Source organism: Hyaena hyaena, unplaced genomic scaffold, assembly GCF_003009895.1.
Source record: "Hyaena hyaena isolate Hyena2069 unplaced genomic scaffold, ASM300989v1 scaffold_2, whole genome shotgun sequence".
In the NCBI taxonomy this organism is placed as follows: domain Eukaryota; kingdom Metazoa; phylum Chordata; class Mammalia; order Carnivora; family Hyaenidae; genus Hyaena; species Hyaena hyaena.
Window position 1 is genome coordinate 8710671 of NW_024080634.1, and position 23129 is coordinate 8733799.

The 23129-nt window shown below is 43.5% G+C and overlaps 1 protein-coding gene across 4 annotated transcripts in view; it reads left to right on the forward strand.

Moving 5' to 3' along the window:
- IGSF5 (immunoglobulin superfamily member 5) overlaps positions 1 to 23129 on the forward strand; it is a 47066-nt gene that overhangs the window by 19825 nt on the left and 4112 nt on the right. For 3 of the 4 annotated variants that reach the window (XM_039228021.1, XM_039228039.1, XM_039228029.1), the window contains 4 exons: positions 9118 to 9258; positions 12250 to 12274; positions 16087 to 16187; positions 17636 to 17709. In XM_039228021.1, the coding sequence (XP_039083952.1) occupies positions 9118 to 9258; positions 12250 to 12274; positions 16087 to 16187; positions 17636 to 17709 (341 nt within the window). The remainder of the gene's footprint in view (positions 1 to 9117; positions 9259 to 12249; positions 12275 to 16086; positions 16188 to 17635; positions 17710 to 23129) is intronic. The other variant, XM_039228049.1, reaches the window with a different exon arrangement.

The following is a 23129-nucleotide window of genomic DNA, read 5'->3' on the forward strand; positions in this document are numbered from 1 at the left end:
AAAAAAAAAAAAAAAAAAAAAAAAACTAGAAGTACAATGATGAAAAAAAAAAAAAAGATTTTCCAAACTTCAGAACAGAGCTATAGCCACAGCAAGATCGGTGATGAAGAAGAGGAAGAAGGAGAAGGAGAAGACGAGGAAGAGCAAGCGGAGAAAGAGGAGGAAGAAAAGAAAAGGAAGAGGGGGAAGAAGAAGAGGGAGAAGAGGAAAAAGAGAAAAAGGAAGGAGAGGAAGGGGATGAAGAAGAGGAGGAAGAGGAGGAGGAAGAAGAGGAAGAAGAGGCAGAAAAGGAAAAAGAAAAAGGAAGGAGAGAAGGGGATGAAGAAGAGGAGGAAGAAGAGGAGGAAGAAGAGGAAGAAGAAGAGGAGGAGGAAGAGGAAGATGAGGAAGAAGAGGAAGAAGAGAAGGAGGAAGAGGAGGAAGAGGAAGAAGGGGAAGAGGGAGAAGAAGAAACATAGCATTTGCCAAGTAAAGGCTCTGTTTTAAGGGCTTCTCAGATGTTAACCAAATTAACATGCACAGCAGGCCTATGAGTGGATTCTGTTATTACTTCTGGTGCAGAGGTGAGGTGACAGGGACACAGTCTGGTTTGGAATTTGCCTGTGTCCTCAGAACTAGGAAACAGCAGAGACGGCCTTGCTGGTCTGTCTCCAGAAACTGCTCACCTGTCAGCTCTGCGTTTCACTTGTGTGGGCACATGGGCAGCCACTTGGGGGAGTGTCCTATGGCTTCCATAATGGTGTTCCACAAAGTGGGTGGCTTATACCAGAGAAATGTGTTATGTCACAGCTCTGGAGGCTGTATGTCTGAGATCAAGGTGTTGGTAGAGCTGGTTCTTCCCAAGGGCTTTCAGGGAATGATCTCTAGGCCTCTCTCTTAACTTCTGGTATTTGTTGGTGGTCTTTGGTGTTTCTTGGCTTGTAGAGTCATCAACTCGACCTCTGTTTTCATCTTCACAGGACGCTCTCTGTGTGTGCTTGTCTGTGTCCAAATTTCCCTTTTAAATTTTTTAAAAAATTTATTTATTTTGAGAGACAGAGAGAGAAGGAGACAGAGAGAAAGAGAATTCCAAACAGGCTCCACACTGTCAGCACAGAGCCTGATGCAGGGCTTGAATCCATGAACTGTGAGATCATGACTTGAGCCAAAACCAAGAGCCAGATGCTCAACCAACTGAGTCACCCAGATGCCCCTAAGTTTCCCTTTTTTATAAGGACACCACTCATGTTGGACTATGGGGCCTAGCCTATCCAGTATAACCTCATCTTAACTAAATTACATCTGCAATACTCTGTTTTCAAGTAAGGTCACATTCTGGGAATATTGGGGGCTAGTACTTTAACATATGAATTTTAGGGGGATACAGTCAACCCATCACAGACAATGTCTCTGTGAACCTATAAAAAGCCAGTCAGAGCCTAACCTGTGGTCAGTACCAACAATTCTGTGCTTTGCACTGCTGGGATTGGTCCTTGGTGCAATGAGCACAAGCTTGTCACCCTGTTGTTAAGAATTTGCCTCTTGTCTCTGATTCAGATGCTCTCAGAGACCAGGCAGACAACAGGAAAGAAAGCATGAGTGAATACATGTGTCAAGTAGAAGATGGAGCAGAGGGGCCCATTGGGAACCAGACATGATGCTCTGTCCACATGGAACAGCTCTACAAGTGCCAGCCAGTTGTTGCCACTGGGAAAGGGGATCCAGGGCCGGCAGATCTCTGACCTGGATCTGCTGAATATCAATGCTTTTGAGGGCGAAGGACACTGAAATCTGTATTTCTCTGATTTTAAGTCAAGATTAATTTATTTTAGCTTATTAAATTCAAGGAAATTTGGCTTATTCTTTGCTAAGATGATGTAAGAAGATAAAGCTAGAATTCAAACCCAGCTTGCTTTTCTGTCTCCAGCTTATTATTTTTAAAAACTAAAATCTTTAAAAAAGTTGCAAGACCAGTATAATGACTACCCCGTGCCTTCACCTAGAAACAAATATTAATATTTTATCCTGTTTCTCTCTCTCTCTCTTTCTCAGCTTTTTCTTTCTGCTGAACCATTTGAGAGCTTATGTTAAATAAATATCTAAATACCTTGGTGTGTGTATCATAAGAACAAAGACATTCTACTTAACCACATGTGATGTCCTTGGCAATTAGGAAATGTAATGCTGATGCAATATTCCTTTTTATCCGATACACTAAAATCTGCTCCTGTCATAATTCATTGCCATGGCCAAGTTGCTCTGGATTTGGCTAGTGGGAATCCTTACCAGCAGGCTCCAGTGTCCTTTTTGACATGGCCCTAGTTTTTGAGCAGTCGGCTCAATAGAATGATGTTCCGAAGTCCCTTTGCATTTCCCCCATTTTACCTGGAACCAGCCATTTCTCCAAGGAGCCAGTCCAGCTTGTTTTCAAGCTATTTAAACATGATAAAGTAGGGTCCAGGTTTTGGAAGGGAAGATTAAAAAAAAAAGTTCCATTATCACGAAATGGAATGGAATCGGCTGTAGAAACTGCACATCTTAACAAGGTAACAGCTCTGGTCTGATTGATCATACCCCATAGAAATGGTTTTTAGAGATTCGCTTGCCTGCAAGGCTTTTCTTTTGTAGGGAAGGGCAAGGGGCACTTAATTTCCATTGATCAGGTTTAATTCAGCTGAGTGCCTCGTAGGCTCGGACCGGCGGAGTTAGCAGCCTTAATGAAGGCAGCTGGAGTCCCCACCGTCTCATAGGGAAGCACAGCGTGTGCCTTGCAATGAGTCTTACTTTATTGGACTCATTTGGAAAAGGGTAATTTGTTTCTAAATTATTCATCAAGATCCAGAGCAGCTGGTGGCTGCTGTGTGTTGTGTATTTTATGCAAGTTTTAGCAGCTGAAGACCTCATTACAGCCACGGCTGCTGGTGCCTGGGGGATTTCCAGGAACACAGCCAGTGGTCCGGAGAGCCCAGAACCCGCAAGCTTGTGCTGGGCAGGCTTCTCCAGGAATCGATAAGCATCAGTCATGCCCCCCCACTCCCATTTCCTCCTAAAAGTGCAAGGGGTCTTCATTTCTGGAATAGTCCCTGTAAGTCGTGGCAAGAATAACAATGGCAGTTTAGGAAGCCTGTAGTTGGTTCAAGCCAAACACTCACTGAGTTTTGAAAGAGAAGCATCCTGGAAAGGGTACTGCCAGTGTTTTTTTTAAAATATCGATTTTCTTGATTCCAAAAGCAACACTAATGTCAGGCATTGCAGACATACAGACAGCGGAAAGTGAGAGCCCTTCTCATGTACCCCCTTCTGATAATCAGTCAGCCCTCTGTGCGCCCAGCTGCCTGGTTTGCTCTGTTTTCTTGCTCATGTTCAGACTGTGAAGCGTTCCAACAAAGAAACATTGTTGGGACAGAGCCGCACCTGGTGGAGTGTAGTGATTCCTGGTTATAACCTCAGTTTTGTGGGGAGTGACGGTTTCGATGGCTGGCCGACCGAGTCCGGGGAGTGGCAGTCCTGGGTCACAGCTCTGGCTCTGGCTGTGTGACTCTGGGCAAATCACTGATTTCTGGAGCTCAGTTTTCTTGCCTGTGAAATGAGGGGCAGAAGCATAGGGCGGAAGTTCTCCCTCCTGGCTGCCCCTTGGTGTCCAGGAGCTTTAACACACATGGTGGTGCGTAGGGCCCATCCCAGAGGTTCTGATGTAATTGGTTTGAGTGGAGCCTGGAAACAGACATTTTTAAGAAAGCTCCCAGTTTACTGGGCAGGCAGAACTGGGAGCTACTGAACAGGGAAATCTTGGAAGTCTTGCTTCCTGAGCCAGCTTCATCAGGTGCTATTATCCACACAGACCAGAGGGCCTGGGCTCAGATTCCCATCTTTCCTGCCTCCTTACTGTGTGACTTCAGGTAAGTTACTTAGCCTCTCTGTGCCTCAATGTTCTCATCTATAAAAGAGAGATGATAATAATATTTACCTCATGGGATTGTTTTCGGTGTGAGAAGTCACCAGGTTTAAATGTCTCAAGCACTCAGGACAGTCCCTGCCACAGAGCCCACAGGGCAGGAGAGGGGAGGGCTTTTATCACTTGTCTCATTGATTCAGAGATCTCCTGTGTCCCTTCCAGTCAGCAGAGGAGCACGCTTGGCACATGCCGCTAGTGACATTTTGTATTGATCCAACTGTTCTTGAGAAATTCTATGTGCCCTTTTAAAACTCTGAGCATTTCTGTGAGAGCGTCTGGGAAGAACTCTTTTCCTTTCCTGTGCAGATCAGAAAAGCACAGTCTTGAAGCTGAGATATAAGGTGTACGGTAAGTTCAGGATGGTGGCTGTGACGTGCACAGCTGTGTGAGGGAACACAGGGAGCAGGGCAGGCGGTGTTGAACTTGGACATCATCTTCCTTGGTCGCTAGGTACACATGTGCATCCTTTCCAGCAGCTCTGCTGTTCGCCTTGAGCCTATTATGTCCACATTCTATGCTAGGACGTAAGTCAGGGACCAGCGCCCACCTGAACTCCCCACTTCCTGGAAGACCTGGGCTGTATCTTCCCAGAAGATATTCCAAATTGGACACACAACAAGAATAGAAAGACCAGAGTCACAGCACCAGGTTTTCTCCTGTCTGAGTGCCTTGCCCAGTTTGCTGAGCCTCTTTGTTCTAAGCGCCTTACCAGAACAGTGAAGAATTACGGACAAGGTCATTCCAAGATTCTGTGCTTTCTGTCCACTGTCATGCTTTTCATCAATAGGTGACTATCATGTATTTTTCTTTCTTTAAAAAATTTTTTTAATGTTTAGTTATTTTTGAGAGACAGAGAGGGAGAGAGAAAGCTGGGGAGGGGCAGAGAGAAGAGACACAGAATCAGAAACAGGCTACAGGCTCTGAGCTGTCAGCACAGAGCCCGACGTGGGGCTGGAACTCACAAACGTGAGATCATGACCTGAGCCGAAGTCTGAAGCTTAAACCACTGAGCCACCCAGGTGCCCCTATTTTTCTTTCAATCCACTGTAAATGTATTCATTTAAAAAGCGTTACACTAAGGTCTCTATGATATATATATGCATGTGTGCATTCATAGGTATGTCATATATGATAAATCAAAAATTATTATTCAAATAAGAAAAGTTCTTATGTGTAGTTGCAGTACCAAATTACACCTCCTCATGGTGCATATACCATGCTGTCTGGGGGGCTCTACTGGAGTAGAGTGAGAACGTAAGTCTTTGCTCAGTGTGAAACCCCAGGGGAGATTTGACCACAGTGGAGTGTGGTCACAGCAAATAGGGAGTGAAAGAACAAGCCATGTAGCTCCTGATAGCAGTTCCTGTTTTGGTGAGAGTTTGGGGCTGAGCACAGTGGTTAAAGTAAGAGATGAGAGAAAATGAGTGAGATCACAGTAGCCAGAAGGGTAGCCCTTCTCTTCCTTTAAATAAGTCCTTCCTGGGGGATAAGCAGCCATTTCAGTGCTAGATCAGAGAAAAGGTTCTCAGGTCAAGACTTGGTTAAAAGAGGCTTGGCAAACTGATCATTTTCTCCATCAGGGGAGGAAAACGCCCTGATACGGAATGTTTGAGGAAGTCAACAAATGTGTGTTGACTTTACCAGTGTGAATTTCAAGCCTATCTCTTGATTCTTTTAAGGAGGCTCCACGCTGGACACGGAGCTTGAACACGGGGCTTGCACTAACCACCGTGAGATCAAGACCTGAGTTGAGATCAAGAGTCTCAGATGCTTAACTGACTGAGCCACCCAGGTGCCCCACCCACCTCTTGAATCTTGATCCACATCTTAAATGTTTAACATCAGCTGGCTCCCTTATGAAAGCTTCTCGTATTTGCAAATTTAAATTGGTAAAAAGTTCATCATGCCGATTTAGGATGACATCAGCAATCCTGAACGTGTGTGTTGCATCCTACAGTGTTCTCAGCACTTTGACATGCATCCTGAGCCTCTGACCAGCCTGGGAGGATGGGAGCAGGAATTGTGGATGAGTGAGCCAGTCATCAGAAGGAATACAAATAAATAGTGGCCATGAGATTTCACTGGATCCACTGACATGAAGCCCAAAGCTCGTTGTCAATTGCAAAGCTTCCTTATGGTGTTCTGAGTTTAAACTCTAGACTGTGATTATCATACATGTGGTTTTGGACTTATTATTATTATTATTACTTGTATCACATCTGTTAGCTGGAGCATCCTGTCGTGTGGCAAGTTGCTTAGGAATGTTTCCATTTTGGTATTTTCAAAGTGTGAGTCACAACCACCTGTATCAGAGTCACCTGGGATGCCATTCCAGACCCCCTGACTTGGCACCACTGGAGGCGGGCTCTGTATTTGCATGTGCAGCAAGACGTCCAGGTGATGCCTGGGATTCTGCTCTCTGTGCATCAAGTGGACAACCTGTGCTACTCTTTGGATGGGAAGAGACTTGTTTATTTTAAAGCTCCAATTCTGGGGCTGAGGAGGGGTGGTATGGGAAGGGTAGAATTCTGACCCTACCAACTCTGCCTTTTCTGGGGAACTCTTTTCTATCTCTATCTGTCTCAGTTCATTTCAGAAAAATGGTGGATGATGTGGGGATCCATTATCTATCCATCCATCCATCCATCCATCCATCCATCCATCCATCCATCCACCTATCCATCCATCCAATATGCCCAATATATACCAGGTGCTTGGGGTATAAGAAAAATAAGACACAGTCCTTGACCTTGAGGGGACTAAGTTTAGTTTAGATAGTAGTAGATGTGTAAGAAGAACTGGAAGTGAAAGCAGTCAATTTCACAAACATTCATGGTGGCAATGAATGGGAGATGTATAAGAAAAAGGAAATTACAAAACTGATCACAGGTAATGCAGAGAGGCTTTGCACAGAGAACAGAAGACAACCTTTTTGTATTATGTAATTCTTCAAAGCACAGGGTTCTCTGAATTTTAGCATGTGCTTTGAGATCAGTCCATGCATTATTTTGCAGTGGAATCCTTACTTGTCCATGAGTCAGAATCCAGATGGTTGATGATTGTAGAAACTAGGGCATTAGTGATCATCTTAACCATTCCTGCAAGGTACTCTGAGCATTTAACTTTGACACAGGATTAGCAAATTATGATTTCAAGGTCAACTTTCATGGAAAACACTAAATAAAAACACCCAAGAACTGTTTTCCCACTATAACCTCTGGTTCCAAAGTACTGGAAAGTCAGTTGATTTAAAAACAAACCCTATCTTCCTTCATAGGAAGTTATTGTTTTAATATTTTCCTAATGACTTGCATTTAATAAAATAGCATTCATTTACAATGAGAATCCAACCAAACACTCAGGGTTGAGTGACAGACTTTATTGAAGAGCAATTCACATTTGAACAGATCGACTTAAATGTGGTTTGACCTCAATGTGATTCAGGGGAAGGAAATGCAATGTGGGTAAGAGCTCTCTTCAGAACATGGGTACAGTTCTTCAAAGCCCATGGCTGCTTGGTGCAGTCCAATGGGATTTCCTGTGATGAGGGCCATGTTCTGCACCTGTGAGAATGGAGCACTTGAAATGTGGCCAGTGTGATTGAGGTGCTGAGTATTTAATTGTATATAATTATGCTTAATTTAATTTGAGTTTAGATAACTGTATGAAGTATGGTGGACAGCTTAGGCTAAGACAGGGCTGGACTACATCAAAATGGCTTTCTCTTCTCTCTTCCCTTCTCTCCTACTTCCTTTCACTCTCTGCTGCCACTGCCTTGCCTATCCGTTCTCTTTCCCAAATCCATGACTATTGGATGCAATGAGAGAGCAAAGCAGACATTAAGGACAGTGGCTCTCAGTTAGAGTGGCTAAAATGAGCAAATCAACGAACTCTAGATGCTGGCGAGGATATGGAGAAACGGGCACCCTCCTACACTGTTGGTGGGAATGTAAACTGGTACAGCCCCTCTGGAAAACAGTGTGGAGGTTCCTCAAAAAATTAACAATAGAAACCCCCTATGACCCAGCAAAAGCGCTGCTAGGAATTTACCCAAGGGATACAGGAGTGCTGATGCATAGGGGCACATGGACCCCAATGTTCATAGCAGCACTCTCAACGATAGCCAAATCATGGAAAGAGCCTAAGTGTCCATCAACGGACGAATGGATCAAGAAGATGTGGTTTATCTATACGATGGAATACTACATGGCAATGAGAAACAATGAAATCTGGCCATGTGTAGCAACATGGATGGACCTTGAGGGTGTTATGCTGAGCGAAATAAGTCACATAGAGAAGGACAAATACCATATGTTTGCATGTATAGGAGGATTAGGAGGAACTTAAAGGAGGACCGTGGGGGAGAAGAAGGGGGGAAATAGTGGGGGAGAAGGAGGGAGGCAAACCATGAGAGACTCTTGAATGCTGAGAACAAACTGAGGACTGATGGGTGAGGGGGCGAGGGGGGAGATGGGCATGGGGGAGGGCACTTGTGGGGATGAGCACTGGGTGTTATATGGAAAGCAACTTGACAATAAACTATTTGTAAAAAGAAAAAAAAGGGAAAAAAAGGACGGTGGAAAACATGGAAAACAGCAATGAACAGATGAAGAATGAATTCTGTGGGCGAGGTGTGGGTGAGCTGGGGCTGAAGACCCTTGCAGTACAATCCCTTAGACATGACTCTTCTTCAGTTTGTCCTCATTTTTTCTGGGCTCTGGACCCTTGATGGGTGGGAACATGGAAGGGAGAACCAAATGCTGGTCTTGCAGTTTTGTCCAGCAGTAGCTGCTCAGTAAATATTCCTTGGCTAAATAAAGGGTGTTGGAGAGAGGAAATCACTCCTCCAACCTGGGAGCGGTCTCCCTGCGCTGCCTGCTCTACTTTCCAGGAATGGTAGAGACACTAACTGACAAATACTGGGGCTGTGTTACTCAGCAAGTACTTATTGGCAGCAGTAAGTATTGTAATGAAGATCCTGTAGAGTATTGACTATCCGAGCACAGTGAAGAGAAGTTGGCCTTTGACACCCAGCTTTAATGGCCAAATGGTTATAATATTACTGGAAAACAAAATCTAACTAAACAAACAAAATCTAAACAGGGTGGCAGAAATAGCAATTACAAACCCTATACAGTAGCAAACATCACTAAATAATTTTTTTTCTCCTTTCGACTTTATAGGCAGCATTGATAAAGCAGGTACATCATTGCCTACCTGGGCCATAATTCTGCTTGCAGTATCATTTTCATTGCTTTTGATCCTGATAATTGTTCTGATTGTAATAATCTGCTGTTGTTGTGTCTCCAGGAGAGAGAAAAAAGGTAATTTTTTTGTTCATATAGATTTGTGTATCTTTTTGAACGTTTGGTACAAACACTTGTAGGTCATTAGCTCCTTAGCTCTTTCATAAGGTGCTTTGGCCTTTGGAGTGCACTTTATTTGGAAGTGGGCTTCAGAGAAGCAAAGGATTTTATGAAGAAGGAATACATTCCTTTGGGGCCAGTCATAACCCCTCCCGGGAAGACTGAGATCTTCACACTTTTGAGAGGGTGAAGAGACAGTATTTGAGTTCCATGCTTATTTGCAAGGATAGAAGGGCATTGTAATCCAGCATTTAGATGCTGTGCTTTTATCTAGAATAATGCCTACCTATCGGAGCACATGAAAAGATGATTTCCCATTTTGTGCAATTCTGAATTGTGAGGCGAGTGTTGTTGCAGTGGTGGGAAGAAAAAGAAAGTATGTCAATAAAAATAATACAAATAAACTTAATAAAAATAATTACACATTTCTTCTGAATGAAGTCTTTTGAGGACTCCAAGATACATGAGAGCAGTGGCCTTGTTTGGGGGTCGGGCTTCACATTGCAGTGGGCTCACCAACATTAGGGTGGGCTTGTCAAGGGGTTCAGCCATTTGTGACTGCAGAAATCAAAGGATCTTTGTCATGTGAGTGGCCCAGGACTTTCTAAGTGCTGAATGTGCGTGTCCAGCCTCACCTTTCTTTGTCTCATAAAACCTCACCTACGCCTATTTGAATATTCTCTACAGTTAAGCTATTTTTCTTAAAATCAGACTTCTGATATTCAGCTGTGCATCAGTTTCATTGTATTTAAAATGTTATTAGTAATAATTGCCATTCGATGAGCACTTTTTGTGGGTGTGCTAGACACTGTGTTAATTATCTTATATGGACTATCTCTCTTAGATATTCTATATAAAGTGCATAGTTAAGCCTTATCTAAGCTAATTGTCTAGCCTTAGCCCCTTTATGGATTTGGTTCAGGATTGGGAATTAATTCTGTGATACAACTTTATTCTCTAGGAAACAACATGAAAAGTAGTAAGCCTCTGCTGGCCCAGATTTGATGGGAATTTGCTTTACTGGGGAGTTACCCTACATGCCACAAACAGATTACTCAAGTAAAACACACCGGCTTTTAAATGAAAATGATTGGATAGCTTAAAATTTAATTTGGAAGTGACCAGGATTGTTCAGTGCCTTCAGATTACTATTTTCAACATTAGCTACTGTGGTGTTGTGGGAGGAACATTCTGGTTATTTGGATTCCTGCTTCTCCTAAGCTGTTTTTTGCCTGTTCCAAATAGCCTAATAAGAAGGCTGTGATGGTTGGTGGCCCAGGTAAGATGTGCGACAAGGGGCCTGTCTGATTCTTGGCATTCTCATTTACAAGATGGGAAAAAGTGCCATCTTATAGATTGGTTATGAGGATAAAATGCAGTGATACATTAAACTTTTTCCACTCTAGATTAAAATTTTTTTAATGTTTTATTTTATTTTGAGAGAGAAAGAGAGACAGAGTGCGAGCAGGGGAGGGGCAGAGAGAGAGAGGGAGACACAGAATCCAAAGCAGGCTCCAGGCTCTGGCTGTCAGCACAGAGCCTGACATGGAATCCACAAACCATGAGATCATGACCTGGGTGGAAGTTGGACGCTTAACCGACTGAGCCATCCAGGTGCCCCTCCACCCTAGATTTTATCTTTTACCTAACTTTGAGATGAAAATCTCATGTAGGAGTGAGCTGTTTTTATTCCTCTGGTTCATAACAGGTCCAGGTAAGAGCTATGAGCAGGGCTTGTGGCAACCTTACAGAGCCCACCCCATTGGGTGGGACTCACAATGGACACTACACTTCACCTTGACATAAATGTAAAGGATGCAATGAAGGCCATGACATTTCCATGCTTAAAAATAGTAAACATCAAGTTTCTTCAGAAGTTTTTCCTGGCACTTGCTTTGCTGATGCCTGGAGAATTCTCAGTGATCTGACTGGTTATGGGGACTGACTGAAGAGAGCTGAAGACCCCACTAAGTGTGGCCTGAAGGCCTTTGGATTGTTTCTGCTAATAGAACAAAGAAGCCAAGAGCCTATCCCTCATGGGAACAGTAGTGACATTGTATCTCTCTCTTTCAATTCAAATAAGATTGCTTCTGATGTCCAATTTAGGGTGTGAATTGGCAGATATTATTACAACTGGAAGTAAGTGAGAATATTCTCTAAAAATAAGGAAAATGAATATTTTTTTTAGATCTCAGTAAAATGTGATGAGTAGAAGGCCTAGACAGGACAGCAGAGTTGCAAAGAACACTGGCTTTTGAGACAGATGATTGGGGACTGGAGTATGGCTATGTTTCTCTCTACTTTCAGGTTCTATGTTCCCTCCAGTCCAAGAATCCTTTGGTTAAAAACATTAACAATCTAATGACAGCTCAGGGAGGGGGGGGAGTCCAACTCCATGCATTGATACCTTTGGTACATATTGATTGAAAATGAATCTTAAAATTAAGTAAATACAGTGCTTAAGCAATGTAATTCCTCATTTGTTAAAGTATGGCTATACAATATGATAGTGTCTAGTTTGTTAATAATATGATGACTCTAATACCTACCTATTGGGTTGTAATGATTAAATGAAGTAAGTGCTGACACACAGTAAGTACTGAATAAATGACAGTAGGGACTGGGAATCCAGAATTCCTCTTCCTAGTGAATGGAGTCTTTGTAATCTTGCTAGTCAAAATCAAAATTCACTATATACTTATTAGGTACCTACTACACTACAGGTACCTAGGAATTATTTATGTTTATGATAGTTAATAGTGAATTCTACTTCCATTATGCTTTAAAGTTATTTGGTAATTCAGTGTGGAGGAACTTAATAATACCTAATGGGTCACAAATACTTAGCAATGCATTTAAAATCAGGGGGGTCTATAAAAATTGATGATATCTTATTTTTGGAATAACTATCTTGATTTTGCTAATGTGATTTTGTTCCTTTTTTTTCAGAATCTAGTTATGAAAGAGAAATAAGGTAAGTTTGAAATCATATCACTTTTCTGAAAAGAAAAATAAACAAATGAAAAGCAACTAAATACCAACTCTACCACTACTCACACACACACAACTGTGGTGTTTCAGGATTAAGTTATTCAAAATTAAGTACTGAAAGTAGACAACTCTGAAAAACACATATGCCAAACACAAACTCATATGGCAAAATTAATTGTAGAATAAAATAAGGGGTGGCTACTGCCTAAGTTTGACTTGCCCTGGCTCACTTAGGAAAATGGAAATTTCCTACTTGGTGTCTGGCATTTGCAACTCTTTCCACAAGAGGACACTATGCACCATGACTGTTGTCCCTTCTGTTTTGAGTCAATGCAAGGAAGTCGAGGAACATTTCAAGGATATCAGGCAGAATTCCTCTTGGAATTTCTGTGACAGTGGAGAACAGTGAGTTCAGCTGGATGGCTTCAGGCACATGAAACTGAGCAGGCAGACAAATTAGGAAGCTTTTACTGCTTGTACCACTGATGGGGGAGGGGATAGAAAAATTCCTGACATTCCCATGGCCATCCAGAAGTAGCTGCAAGCACTTTGAAGGTAGCCATGTCAAGGACCTACAGTAATACAATAACCAGTTTAAATGTCTGCAATATTTACACAATTATAAATGCACTAAGGGAAGGGATTTTTATTTTTTATTTTTTGTTTTTTTTTATCTCTTTAATTTTTTTTTCCTTCAATAGTTTATTGTCAAGTTGGCTTACATATAACACCCAGTGCTCATCCCAACAAGTGAGGGAAGGGATTTTTAGATAGCAGTGATTTTGGTGGGGGTGTTACAGCAAACCATGTCTAATTTTCTGTATTTTATTAGAGAAGTTTAGTTTTTGATACGCTGTGATTTTAAAATACCTTTAGGCTACCCGTGGTGAATGAAGATGTGTGTAATCATTGTATAACAGACACTAGCTGTTCTCCCTTTGACCCCAGTCACTCCCCGGTGATAATGTGGTGTTGGGAGAGGCAGCTACAGTCTCTCTGAGGACACCACAAAGCAGCAATCTGAAACTACACCTCCTTTGGGGCCTGACTCGGGCAAGAGGAGAGGAAGGCAAACTGACTCTAATAATTATTCTGGTATTTCTCAGCATGATGACAGCCTGGATTCTTCTGTTCACCATTATTGACTTTGTAACATCTTTCATTTGTATTCCCTGGGATATTAGCTGATTTCAAAACACAGTACGGGGGTCAACAGCAGTTCAGGGGCAGAGGGAAAGCATAAGGAATAATGACGGCAGCAGCAACAAAATGGGGCAGTAGTGCTGACAACAGCTGGTTTATGCTGCGTACCAAACGTACATGCCAGGTGCTGCTCTACACATAGTAGCTCGTTTTCTCATTGAATACTCACGATGATTTTACAGGCCCTTTCTCCGTTTTGTAGAGGAGGAAACTGAGGGGAACAGAGAGGTTAGGTAGTATCCCCAGGATCTCCCATCTGGGGATTGGATGGTCAGGATGTGAGCAAGGCCGTCCTGCTAAGGGCCTGGACCTTGTCTGTGTGCAGCTCTCATACTTAGACCTGAGTACATTAGGACTGGAGAGGAAAGACGGGGATACGCACTGGGACCCTCATATTCTAGCTGCTTTCCCTGCACTGTGTTGGCTCCAGCTGCTCTCAGATGTCTAATGCAGTAAAATAACATACTTCTTTCTCTATAATCAATGCATGTTTATGATAGGAAAAATTAAAAATACAGTTTTTAAAAAATATATTTATTCATTTTTGGGAGAGCACAAGTTGGGGAGGGGCAGACAGTTTCCAAAGCGGGCTTGCACTAATAGGCTTGATGGCAGCAAGCCCGATGTGGGGCTCAAACTTACAAACCACGAGATCATAACCTGCGCCGAAGCTGGATGCTCAACTGACTTGAACAACGCTCAACCCAAGCCCCCCAAACATATTCTTTTAAGAAATGGTTGGAAATCACTCTTAATTCTATTGTTCTAAAGCAAATACTGTTATCTGAGTATGTGTGTATGACCACACACACATGTGTTCACATTGATACACACATGTATGCATTTTGTGAAATTTGGTTCATAATTGGATCATAATAAGTCATATTTCATAGCTTGCTCTTCTATCTTGGCACTCTTCTGAAGATTATTTCCATCAACAAATATTTGCCGACCACATTTTTGTTTCATTTGCTTAATTAAAATATCTTATTGAAGTTTAAGTACAGAAAAGTACACAACTCGTGGTGTGTTGCCTGATTACTTTTCACAAGGCACATGGGCCTTGAGTGGGCCATACAGAACTAGAACACTGCTGGCACCCCAACCTTCCTGTCCCCCTCAAATCGCTGCCTCTTCCTCAAATGTCACGTCTTCTGGCCTCTATCCCTACATCCCCAGAGATTAGATTCATATGAACTTTATGTAAATGGAATCATATCATGAGCACTAATTCATTTTGGTTTTCATCCTGTGAAATTGGTCCATATTGTTCAGTGAAGATGTAGATGGTCTATTATTATATGATACCATACTCTGGGTATATATGCCATTTATTTCCCCCCTTTTCCCTTTAAATGTGCATTTGGATAGTTTCAGGTTGGGGTCATTATAAATACCATGGCACTAAGCAATTTAACATATATCTTTGGTGACATGTTCCTAAGTCCTCATTCCTGTTTTGTATTCAGTTGGGTATATGTCTACCTGTGAAAGCTGGGCTGCAGGGTAGGCAGGGTAGACAATACTGTCATCATCCGGGTTTCTGAAGTAGGTGTGCCTGTTTATACTTTTATCAGCAGTGCATGAGAATCCTCACCTGTAATAATTTTTACAGGTGGCGTGGAATTTCATTTTATTTATTTATTTTTTTAAATGTTTTATTTATTTCTAGGAGAGAGAGAGAGAGACAGTGTGAGCAGGGGAGGGTCAGAGAGAGAGGGAGTCACAGACTCTGAAACAGGCTCCAGGCTCTGAGCTGGCAGTCAGCACAGAGCCCGACGCGGGGCCCGAACCCACAAACCGCGAGATCATGACCCAAGCGAAAGTCGGACGCTCAACCGACTAAGCCACCCAGGCGCCCCTGGAATTTCATTTTAGAAATGGATTGTCATTTATTTTACTAGTCCTTATGGCTGGGCACGCAGGCTGTCGACAGCTTTTGCTGTTATAAAATGTTCATGAATGAACATTCTTTTAAGTAGATCTTTGCACATGTCTTTGGTCATTTCCCTAGAATACATTCTTAGTGGTCAAGCATGAATATTTTTAAACCTTTGGATACTCATTGCCAAACTTTCCTCCCCTGGGAAGCTGCACCAATTTTTACTTTATTTTGGAGATTGACATACCTTTTCTTTAAAGGGCCAGATAGTAAATATTTTTAGTTTTGTGACCCACACGCTCTCTGTTATGCTTACTCAGTTCTGTTGTTGTAGTATGTAGAAAGCCATAAATAATATGGAAGTGGACAGGTGTGGCTCTGTTTCGATAAAATTTTATTTATAAAAAGAGATGGTGGGTTTGCCCTGTGGGTCGTCATTGGCTAACCCTGCTTTATTTGGTCTCTGGTTTCTGGGTATGGATTATCAATGGGGAATGGTGCCCGTGGGCCTGTCATCATAAGGTTGCATCTCTCCCTACAACAGTGGGAGTGTGAGCATGTACACCACGTACATAGTTGTACTGGCGGCAGTGAGTGTCTGTCCTGATGCTGTGGTGAGTTTAGTGTGCAAGAGAGCTCTGGGTGGGGCAGTGTGAACCAAACACCCACTACAGATTAACATTCTGCTTTTTAAAATGGTCTAATTCCAGGAAATCTGCAAGTGTGAAGACAAACAAAGAAACTTTTGAGAAAAACTTAGAAAGTGGAAGGGAAAACTTGGGCTACCGTTCAGATGAGCCAAGGACGGCAAGTGAGTGGTCGGTGGGTCAGCGGGAAGACCCAGAGGGGCATGTGGAGGAGGAGGTGGCCAGCCCAGCACCAGTTGTGCAAGCCAGTGGACTTAGCCATTCCTGGTCATTATTTTTTGGGTACTTTTCAGAAGAAGAAATTTAAGAACTAGGAGTATTCTAGTAGGTAAAGAGTAAAAATCCACCTATTTGTCCAAAGTTTAAAACAAAGTGGGATGACAATTTAAGGGCTTTAAAATAAACTTAGTGTTTTCATGTTTTTTATAAAGCCTTTTTCTTTTGATAAAAAAGTACCTTTTACCTTTAGTAAAGTGTGTGAGGAGGCATTTTAAGACATTGAGGGTCACTTCTCCAAAACTGCAGATAAGACTGAGACTCAGCAAGAAATCCATTCCTACTGAGCTTTAGAGAGTGTGGGAGAATGTTAAAAATGAAACCCAATTTTGAAAAGTCTTTGTGGCACCTGAATGTCTTACCTTTACAGGACAAAGTCCTAGTGAGGGCATCTTGGAAGGCTTGTCCACTGGTTAGTGGCAGGGATCCTTCTGGAAGGTGGATGAGAGGGGAAGGGAGTACAAATGGGTTGGAGGGGTAAACCTGGCCCTTCCAAGTTGCCTGGCAAAACAAATTCCATGGAAGGATGTTTCATTAATCAGTTCTTGCAAGAGGCTCCCCCAAAACTGTTTTCACTAAAATTGAGGCTGTGCTCACCACCCATCTCTCCCACTTCGCCATGGCTGCCTCGCATATCCATTCCAAACAGCTCACTACTGATTTTTAAAAATTGTATGAAGCATGACTGGTTCCTTTTTTTTTTTTTTTTTAAGGTTGTTTATTTTGAGAGAGAGAGAGCACCAGCAGGGGAGGCTCAGAGAGAGAGGGGAGAGAGAATACCATGCTGTCAGTGTGAAGCCTGACTCAGGGCTTGATCTTATGAACCATGAGATCATAACCTGATCTGAAATCAAGAGTTGGTCACTTAACTGACTGAGCCACCCAGGCGCTCCTTGACTGTTTCATTTCATAATATGATCACAGCTTACAAAATTTCCTGTGGGCGAATATTTATTTCTTAGTGTTTTGAGTAATTAATCATGTAGCTTGACCAAAATCAGAGTCCAAACCAAACCTATCTTTTTATTTTTCCTTTTTTGCCCTGTGTTTATTTTTCTTGATCAGCATTACAGCTATGGATTCACCTTGTCTCTGGATAAGACTAATGAGTCAAGGAAGAACTTGATTGTGAGTTTGCCATATTTTTATTTCATTAGAAAGATAAGACTTGAAAAGTATGTAACCTCAGGGTTAATTCTAAAAACAGTATGTTTATGGTTAAGGATTACTTTATGCCAGGGTTGCTGTATAATGTATTTCCTTCTAAATCAGAATTGTTAGACTATGTTATTTGGGTTTTGTCGTTTATCACTCTAAAAATCATTCTCTGTTACAGATCTTGCTTCTTTTGCTCCAGTGTCCTCTGAATCCAGCGTTCGGGAACAACACAGCAACAGACAACCTTATCAGGTGATTCAGACCATTTTCCCGATTTTGAGATTTTTTTTTTTTTTGCCATTTAACAACCCTTGCCTGGTGGTAGTTGATTATAAAATGGTGCCTGTTTTATGCTTATGGCAGAAGAACATGGCCTTTGATCACTGGTCAACCTGTTAACACGGAAGGAATGGGTCAGGGCATGTAGTATCTCTTGGCCTTTGGAGTGGGTTTTGGGGGGAAAGAACAGAAGTGTAGGTTGGGGCTTATAGATCTTGGAGTGTCTCTTACATGAGAGTGCAAGTGTATGTACAAGTATGGAGCTCCAGGGGGAACACAAGTGGTAGATCTTGTTGGTTGGTAGGCAAACTCTAATGGGCTCCATCCTTCCAAAGCAATAAAGAACACAGTCACCCAGGAACTGTGATGACCCAGTATGTTACTTTTCTGACACAGAGTCAGTGTTGGTTGTCATAGATGAGTGAGTTAGAGTGTATGCACAGAAGATACATTTTTTTATATCTACAGTCATATTAGGTAAAATATGTATTTTCTGACCATTTATTGACCTGCACAAAGGCACCTTCAAATCAGAAGCACTTTGATGTGATTCTGCAAGGTTGTCCCTGATATGTATGAATGTTCTCCCTTTTGGCTTTTGGAAAAGGCCCACTGGCAGATTGAGATTGACAGCACTCAGGATCTGAGGTCTTGGCTGTGTTCTGACTATGAGTCTCTATCAGAAACTGAGATGTCTACTGGGAGTGCCTTCCTAGTCCCACCATTCATTGTATGTGTAGACAGTGACTTGGAGGGCTTCTGGGCAGCTCCAGACCTGGGATTCAGCTCAGTCCATACATCTTACCAGTGATGTGATTCTCCCCAGCCTTTGGGGTGGGCAGGGGGAGGTGAGCTTTGATTGATGCTCAGTCTTGTATCAGAAGACCTAAATGATGCCATTAGTGCCAAAAGAGTGGTAGCCAAGTGGGAAGACATATGGAGTCTGTGGCACAAAAGAACATGGGCTTACATGACAAATAGTTGAGTTCCTGGTACAAGTTCAGGCTATTTCCTTAGGGTGGGTGTCAGGAAAATGGAGATGTAAATTTCTTCCCATCAAGGCTGCTCTCTTTGGCACATAGATCTTCTGGTGCATTTAAACTGGCCCTGGGAGAGATGACTTGTAGAGATGTAACAGGTTCCCTTTTGAGAGGCCATCTCTTGACTAAGTGGGGGGCTGACCCAAGAGAGTAATCACCAGGCTGTGAAGGAGCCTGTTAGCCTTCTAAGACTGGATCTGAGTGGGGGCCATGGGCTGATGGAGGGGTTCTCTTCACACAGAACCAAGAATGGTCGCCCAAGAACACATTTACTCCAGCCCTTATTTCTGTAGCTTTTCTGTGGTTACCTTTTACCATCAGGTGTCTTTCCCCTGGACAAGCCAAAGTGCTTACGTCTGGGGTTGGGGGGGGATGGGGTAGGTGGGGAGGGGAGTCAGAAGAAGTCATGTCAGATGATCCTCCCCCTGAAGCAGAAATGAGGACAAGGGAGAACTCTAGATGTATTTGGATACAGGAATGGAGAGTGATGTTTTAGAGCTCAGAGTGGATGCTTCTTGCGCTTGAAGTGTTTTGAAAATATGCAGGGAAAGAAACTTGAGAAGTTTCTGCTACTTAAACATGTAACCAGCTAAATAATCTATTGGTGGAAAAAGAACAGTGGCCTGGAGGTGCTGGGCCCTGGGGGATGGTCACAGACACTTGTGTTTCTTGAAGTGTCTGTTAGGCTTCTAGGGGAAGGCGCATCTTGGTCCAGAGCATCAGTGTCCTTAAGAAACCAACAGAACACAAGAAAGATGAGCTGTTTTTGCCTGGGATAGAAACTGGCAAGGGGCTATTTAAATAGTGGATTCTTCTACTTTGAGTTGGGGAACTTCAGGGCAATTACAGTTTTGAGGAGTCCATCTTTGATCATTAACCAAAGGATGACTCTGCAGGTGCGGGCCCAGGCACTGTCTACAGGTTGTCCATTTGGAAAACCCAGACACGAGATGTACTGTGGGCTACACTTTCCGTGAGCACTTTGGGAAGGGAGGGAACAAGATGGATGGTGGAAGAAGTGGCTGAGCCTAGGAGCCCTCGGCCCAAAGAAGACATAGTCTTGCATGTGGTCAACTGACCACTTGAGAGCTGCCATGTGGCCAAGCCATTGCCTCTAGAAACAGGTCAAGGTGACCTGCAGCACAGATGTTCCTTTTAGAACTTCCCCAGGCCGGGCCTGTAGCCCTGCCTGGTCTGTGTGGCCATGTTCTTGCTGTATAGGCTGAGGAGGACTTTCCTCAGAGCTCATTAGGCCCCATTGCAAGGACAGTGCAGTCTGTACTTTCTTTTCTCATAGGCTCTCTCCATTCTGTAGTGATCCTTGACCCCTAAAGACTCAGGAGAGGCAGCTGAGAGCTATTCAGAGCCCTTTTATTTGTCTTTCCTCCCAGCCTCCTCTCCAGAGACCTCAGTGTGACTCCAGCCTGTGACAGAGCCGCCCGAGCTGCTGTTGGGTGTTTCCATGCTCAGAGGCCCTGCTGGGACTCCTGCCTGTAAATCTGGCTTGTTGGAGTTTAGGGTTGTTGACTACAGACTACAAGATTATGCAGAAAATCTGCACTAGCCTCGGTTCTCAAAAGCCCATAGCTTCAGCTGAGAGATTTTCAGCTGGGAGTCAGCCTGCACAAAAGCTCTTCCCAGTGTTCCTCTCCATGGAGCTTGTTGGGGCAGATGCACATACTATCCATGGAGGCACAGCGTGGGCAACAGCAGTTGAGGCTCCTGTTTTGTATTAATAAAATCTCACGGTGGGGTGATCTTGGTTTTGCCAACAGCTCAACAACTGTTGAGTACGTGCCCTTGTTCTCTCTTCGTGCTGGCTTTCTCGTCTGCTCAACCTGCTGGTCTTATTTTCGCTCAGCGTTTTCAGATCTTAACTGGTGTCTCTGGCCTACGCACAGTCTAGCACAGCGTTACTTTGCGCTCATTAAAAAGTCATGCATTGACATGGAGAATGTCTTCAGTGCTTAGCCTTATGCTATCACAAGCAGGGTGATACAAGGAATGTGTGTGCTTGTAGACCTGGTCCCTTTGCAGATAATCACAACCTGGTCATCCCAAGACGTGTTGTTAGACTGGTATAAATGAAGATGCACCATAAAAATGCTGTGTTTTGGGTCATTGAAGAAAGGTAAATAATTCCATGTCAGATCGCCACTTTGCTCTTGGGCTCTTTGGTTTCCTTCAAGATTATCCAGTTCAAACACAATCCAAGGAGGGGGAAGAGTATAAGGCCAGGGGCTGCACGTAGGAATCATGGATGTGGCCTTCAGGATGCCTAGATTCTTGGTCCCACCAGTGGACCTCCTGGCTCAGGGGACTTGGGGGTGCAGCCTCACTGCGTCTGAGTTTTAGGACAAGACGGGGCAGTTATCTAGGTGGCGAGATCTAAGGGTAATTGGCTACCTTATAACAAGCTGGAAATGAGGGGCTGGTTGGAGGGACAGTGGAACATTGTTGAAGACCAACTTGCCTACTTTGTGATGATGGTTTGCTAGCGTCCCAGGACATTCACGATATCTGTGTTGTATACACCACATAGTGCATTGCACTGGACCCTTCCCAGGGGTGGAGGGTGCTTGTGCTCTTGTTGGAGTCATGTGAATCTCCTTTAAGTAGAGGAAGGTCCAGCCCCTGAGCCCCATGTGTGCACCCACACCTGGCTCAAGGACCAGAGAAGTGCCCTGAGGAGCAGGCAGTGTCTCTGGGCTACTTTTATCCTTGTCTTCAAGGACACAACTTCCAGCTCCACCCAGAGTCCACGTCTGTGTCTGATCTCCAGATGGTGGTGAACCTCCATGTGCTGCTTCTTCATCATGCAGCACCAACCATGATTTTAATTACATCTTGCACCCAACAGTTACTAAAGCAGGAAACAGAAGTTTTAATACTTAGGAGGGGCTGCAAACTGTGTTTACTGCTGCACCAGCACCGATAACTCTTGCTCCATTGATATCCTTCTGATTGAGGTCCAAAATGCAGGAGGCCCACACTGCCTTGGGGAAGATCAACCTGAGATATCATGGGGAACCTCTGTTTTAAATATCTCATTATGTCCAGATGCTTTCAGGGCTGACATCCCTGAGAAAGCTTCGGAAGGGTGAGGGCTCTGCTCAGGGACAGGTTGGCATGAGTTGGGTCCATTGGTGAGGCTGGGCTGTAATCACAGGAAAAGATGCCTGCTGGCTGCCCTAGAGCTCCCTCTCTGGCTCATCCCTACCTCTCAGCCCACTCCCATGACAAGGTCTGTTCTGAACACGGGACTTTTGATCAGAGGCTGAGAGATGGGGGTGGTCCTTGTTCCTACCACCAGCTGCCAGAAAGGGAAGATGTGTTTTCCGTATCCAGGATCCCAAGGGATGCTTGCTGAGCATGGAGGTGCAGCCAGTACCTGTAAGTTCCTGTATCTTGGTACCTTGCTGGTTCAGCAGTAGCTCTCAGAGGAGTGGTATACCAGATCCTCTTCAGGGAGTTGTTAAAATGCAAAGTCTTGAGCTTCTTCCAGCCTTTCTGGATCAGAATCTCTGGGAGATGGGGCCAGAGAATGGGTGTTTTTACCATGTTCTCCAGGTGATCTGCTTTGAAGCCAGTATTTTAGTAGCCCAACATGAAAACGTAAGACATGTACAGCCTGTTTCTAAGGGCAAGTCACTACTGAGTGCTGGGGTTTTTCTTAGAACTGTGCACTGGGAAGGACTTCTACTCCACAAACTTGCCACAAAGCACAGAGAGGAATTTGGGGTGCTGTGCAGTGCTGTGGAGAGTGTTAGCTGGAAGGGTCTGGATACTGAGGTACTTTGCAATCTAGGCTGCACTGTAGCTGGGGTATACTTTTTTAAAATGTTTATTGTTTTGAGAGAGAGAGAGAGAGAGAGCAGGGGAGGGGCAGAAAGAGATGGAGAGAGAAAAACCCAAGCAGGCTCCTTGCTGTGAGTACAGATTCCAATGTGGGGCTCGATCTCACAAACCATGAGATCATGACTTGAGTGGGACGCTTAACTGACTGAGCCACCCAGACACCCCAGGGGAAAACTTTTTTTTAAACCTCTTGTGTTTTAAGCGGGTCCTAATGCACACTGCATTCACTCTGGATGAAAGAAAAACAGGACTTTAGGCTGCAGAGACCCCAAGAGCATGTATTAAATTGTAGAAAGGGTCAGAAAGGAAAACAAGAGAGTGATTTTCAAAAGTGACATACACCAAAATGTAATACTTCTTTCCACTGATGATTCTTATCCAGGCTGGATTCACATTTAGGATACATAATACCGACTTTATATTCTAGAAAGGAGTTTATGTTGGTGAAGTAAAATAAACTCAGGTATAACTGTCCATGAAACACATTAGGACAAA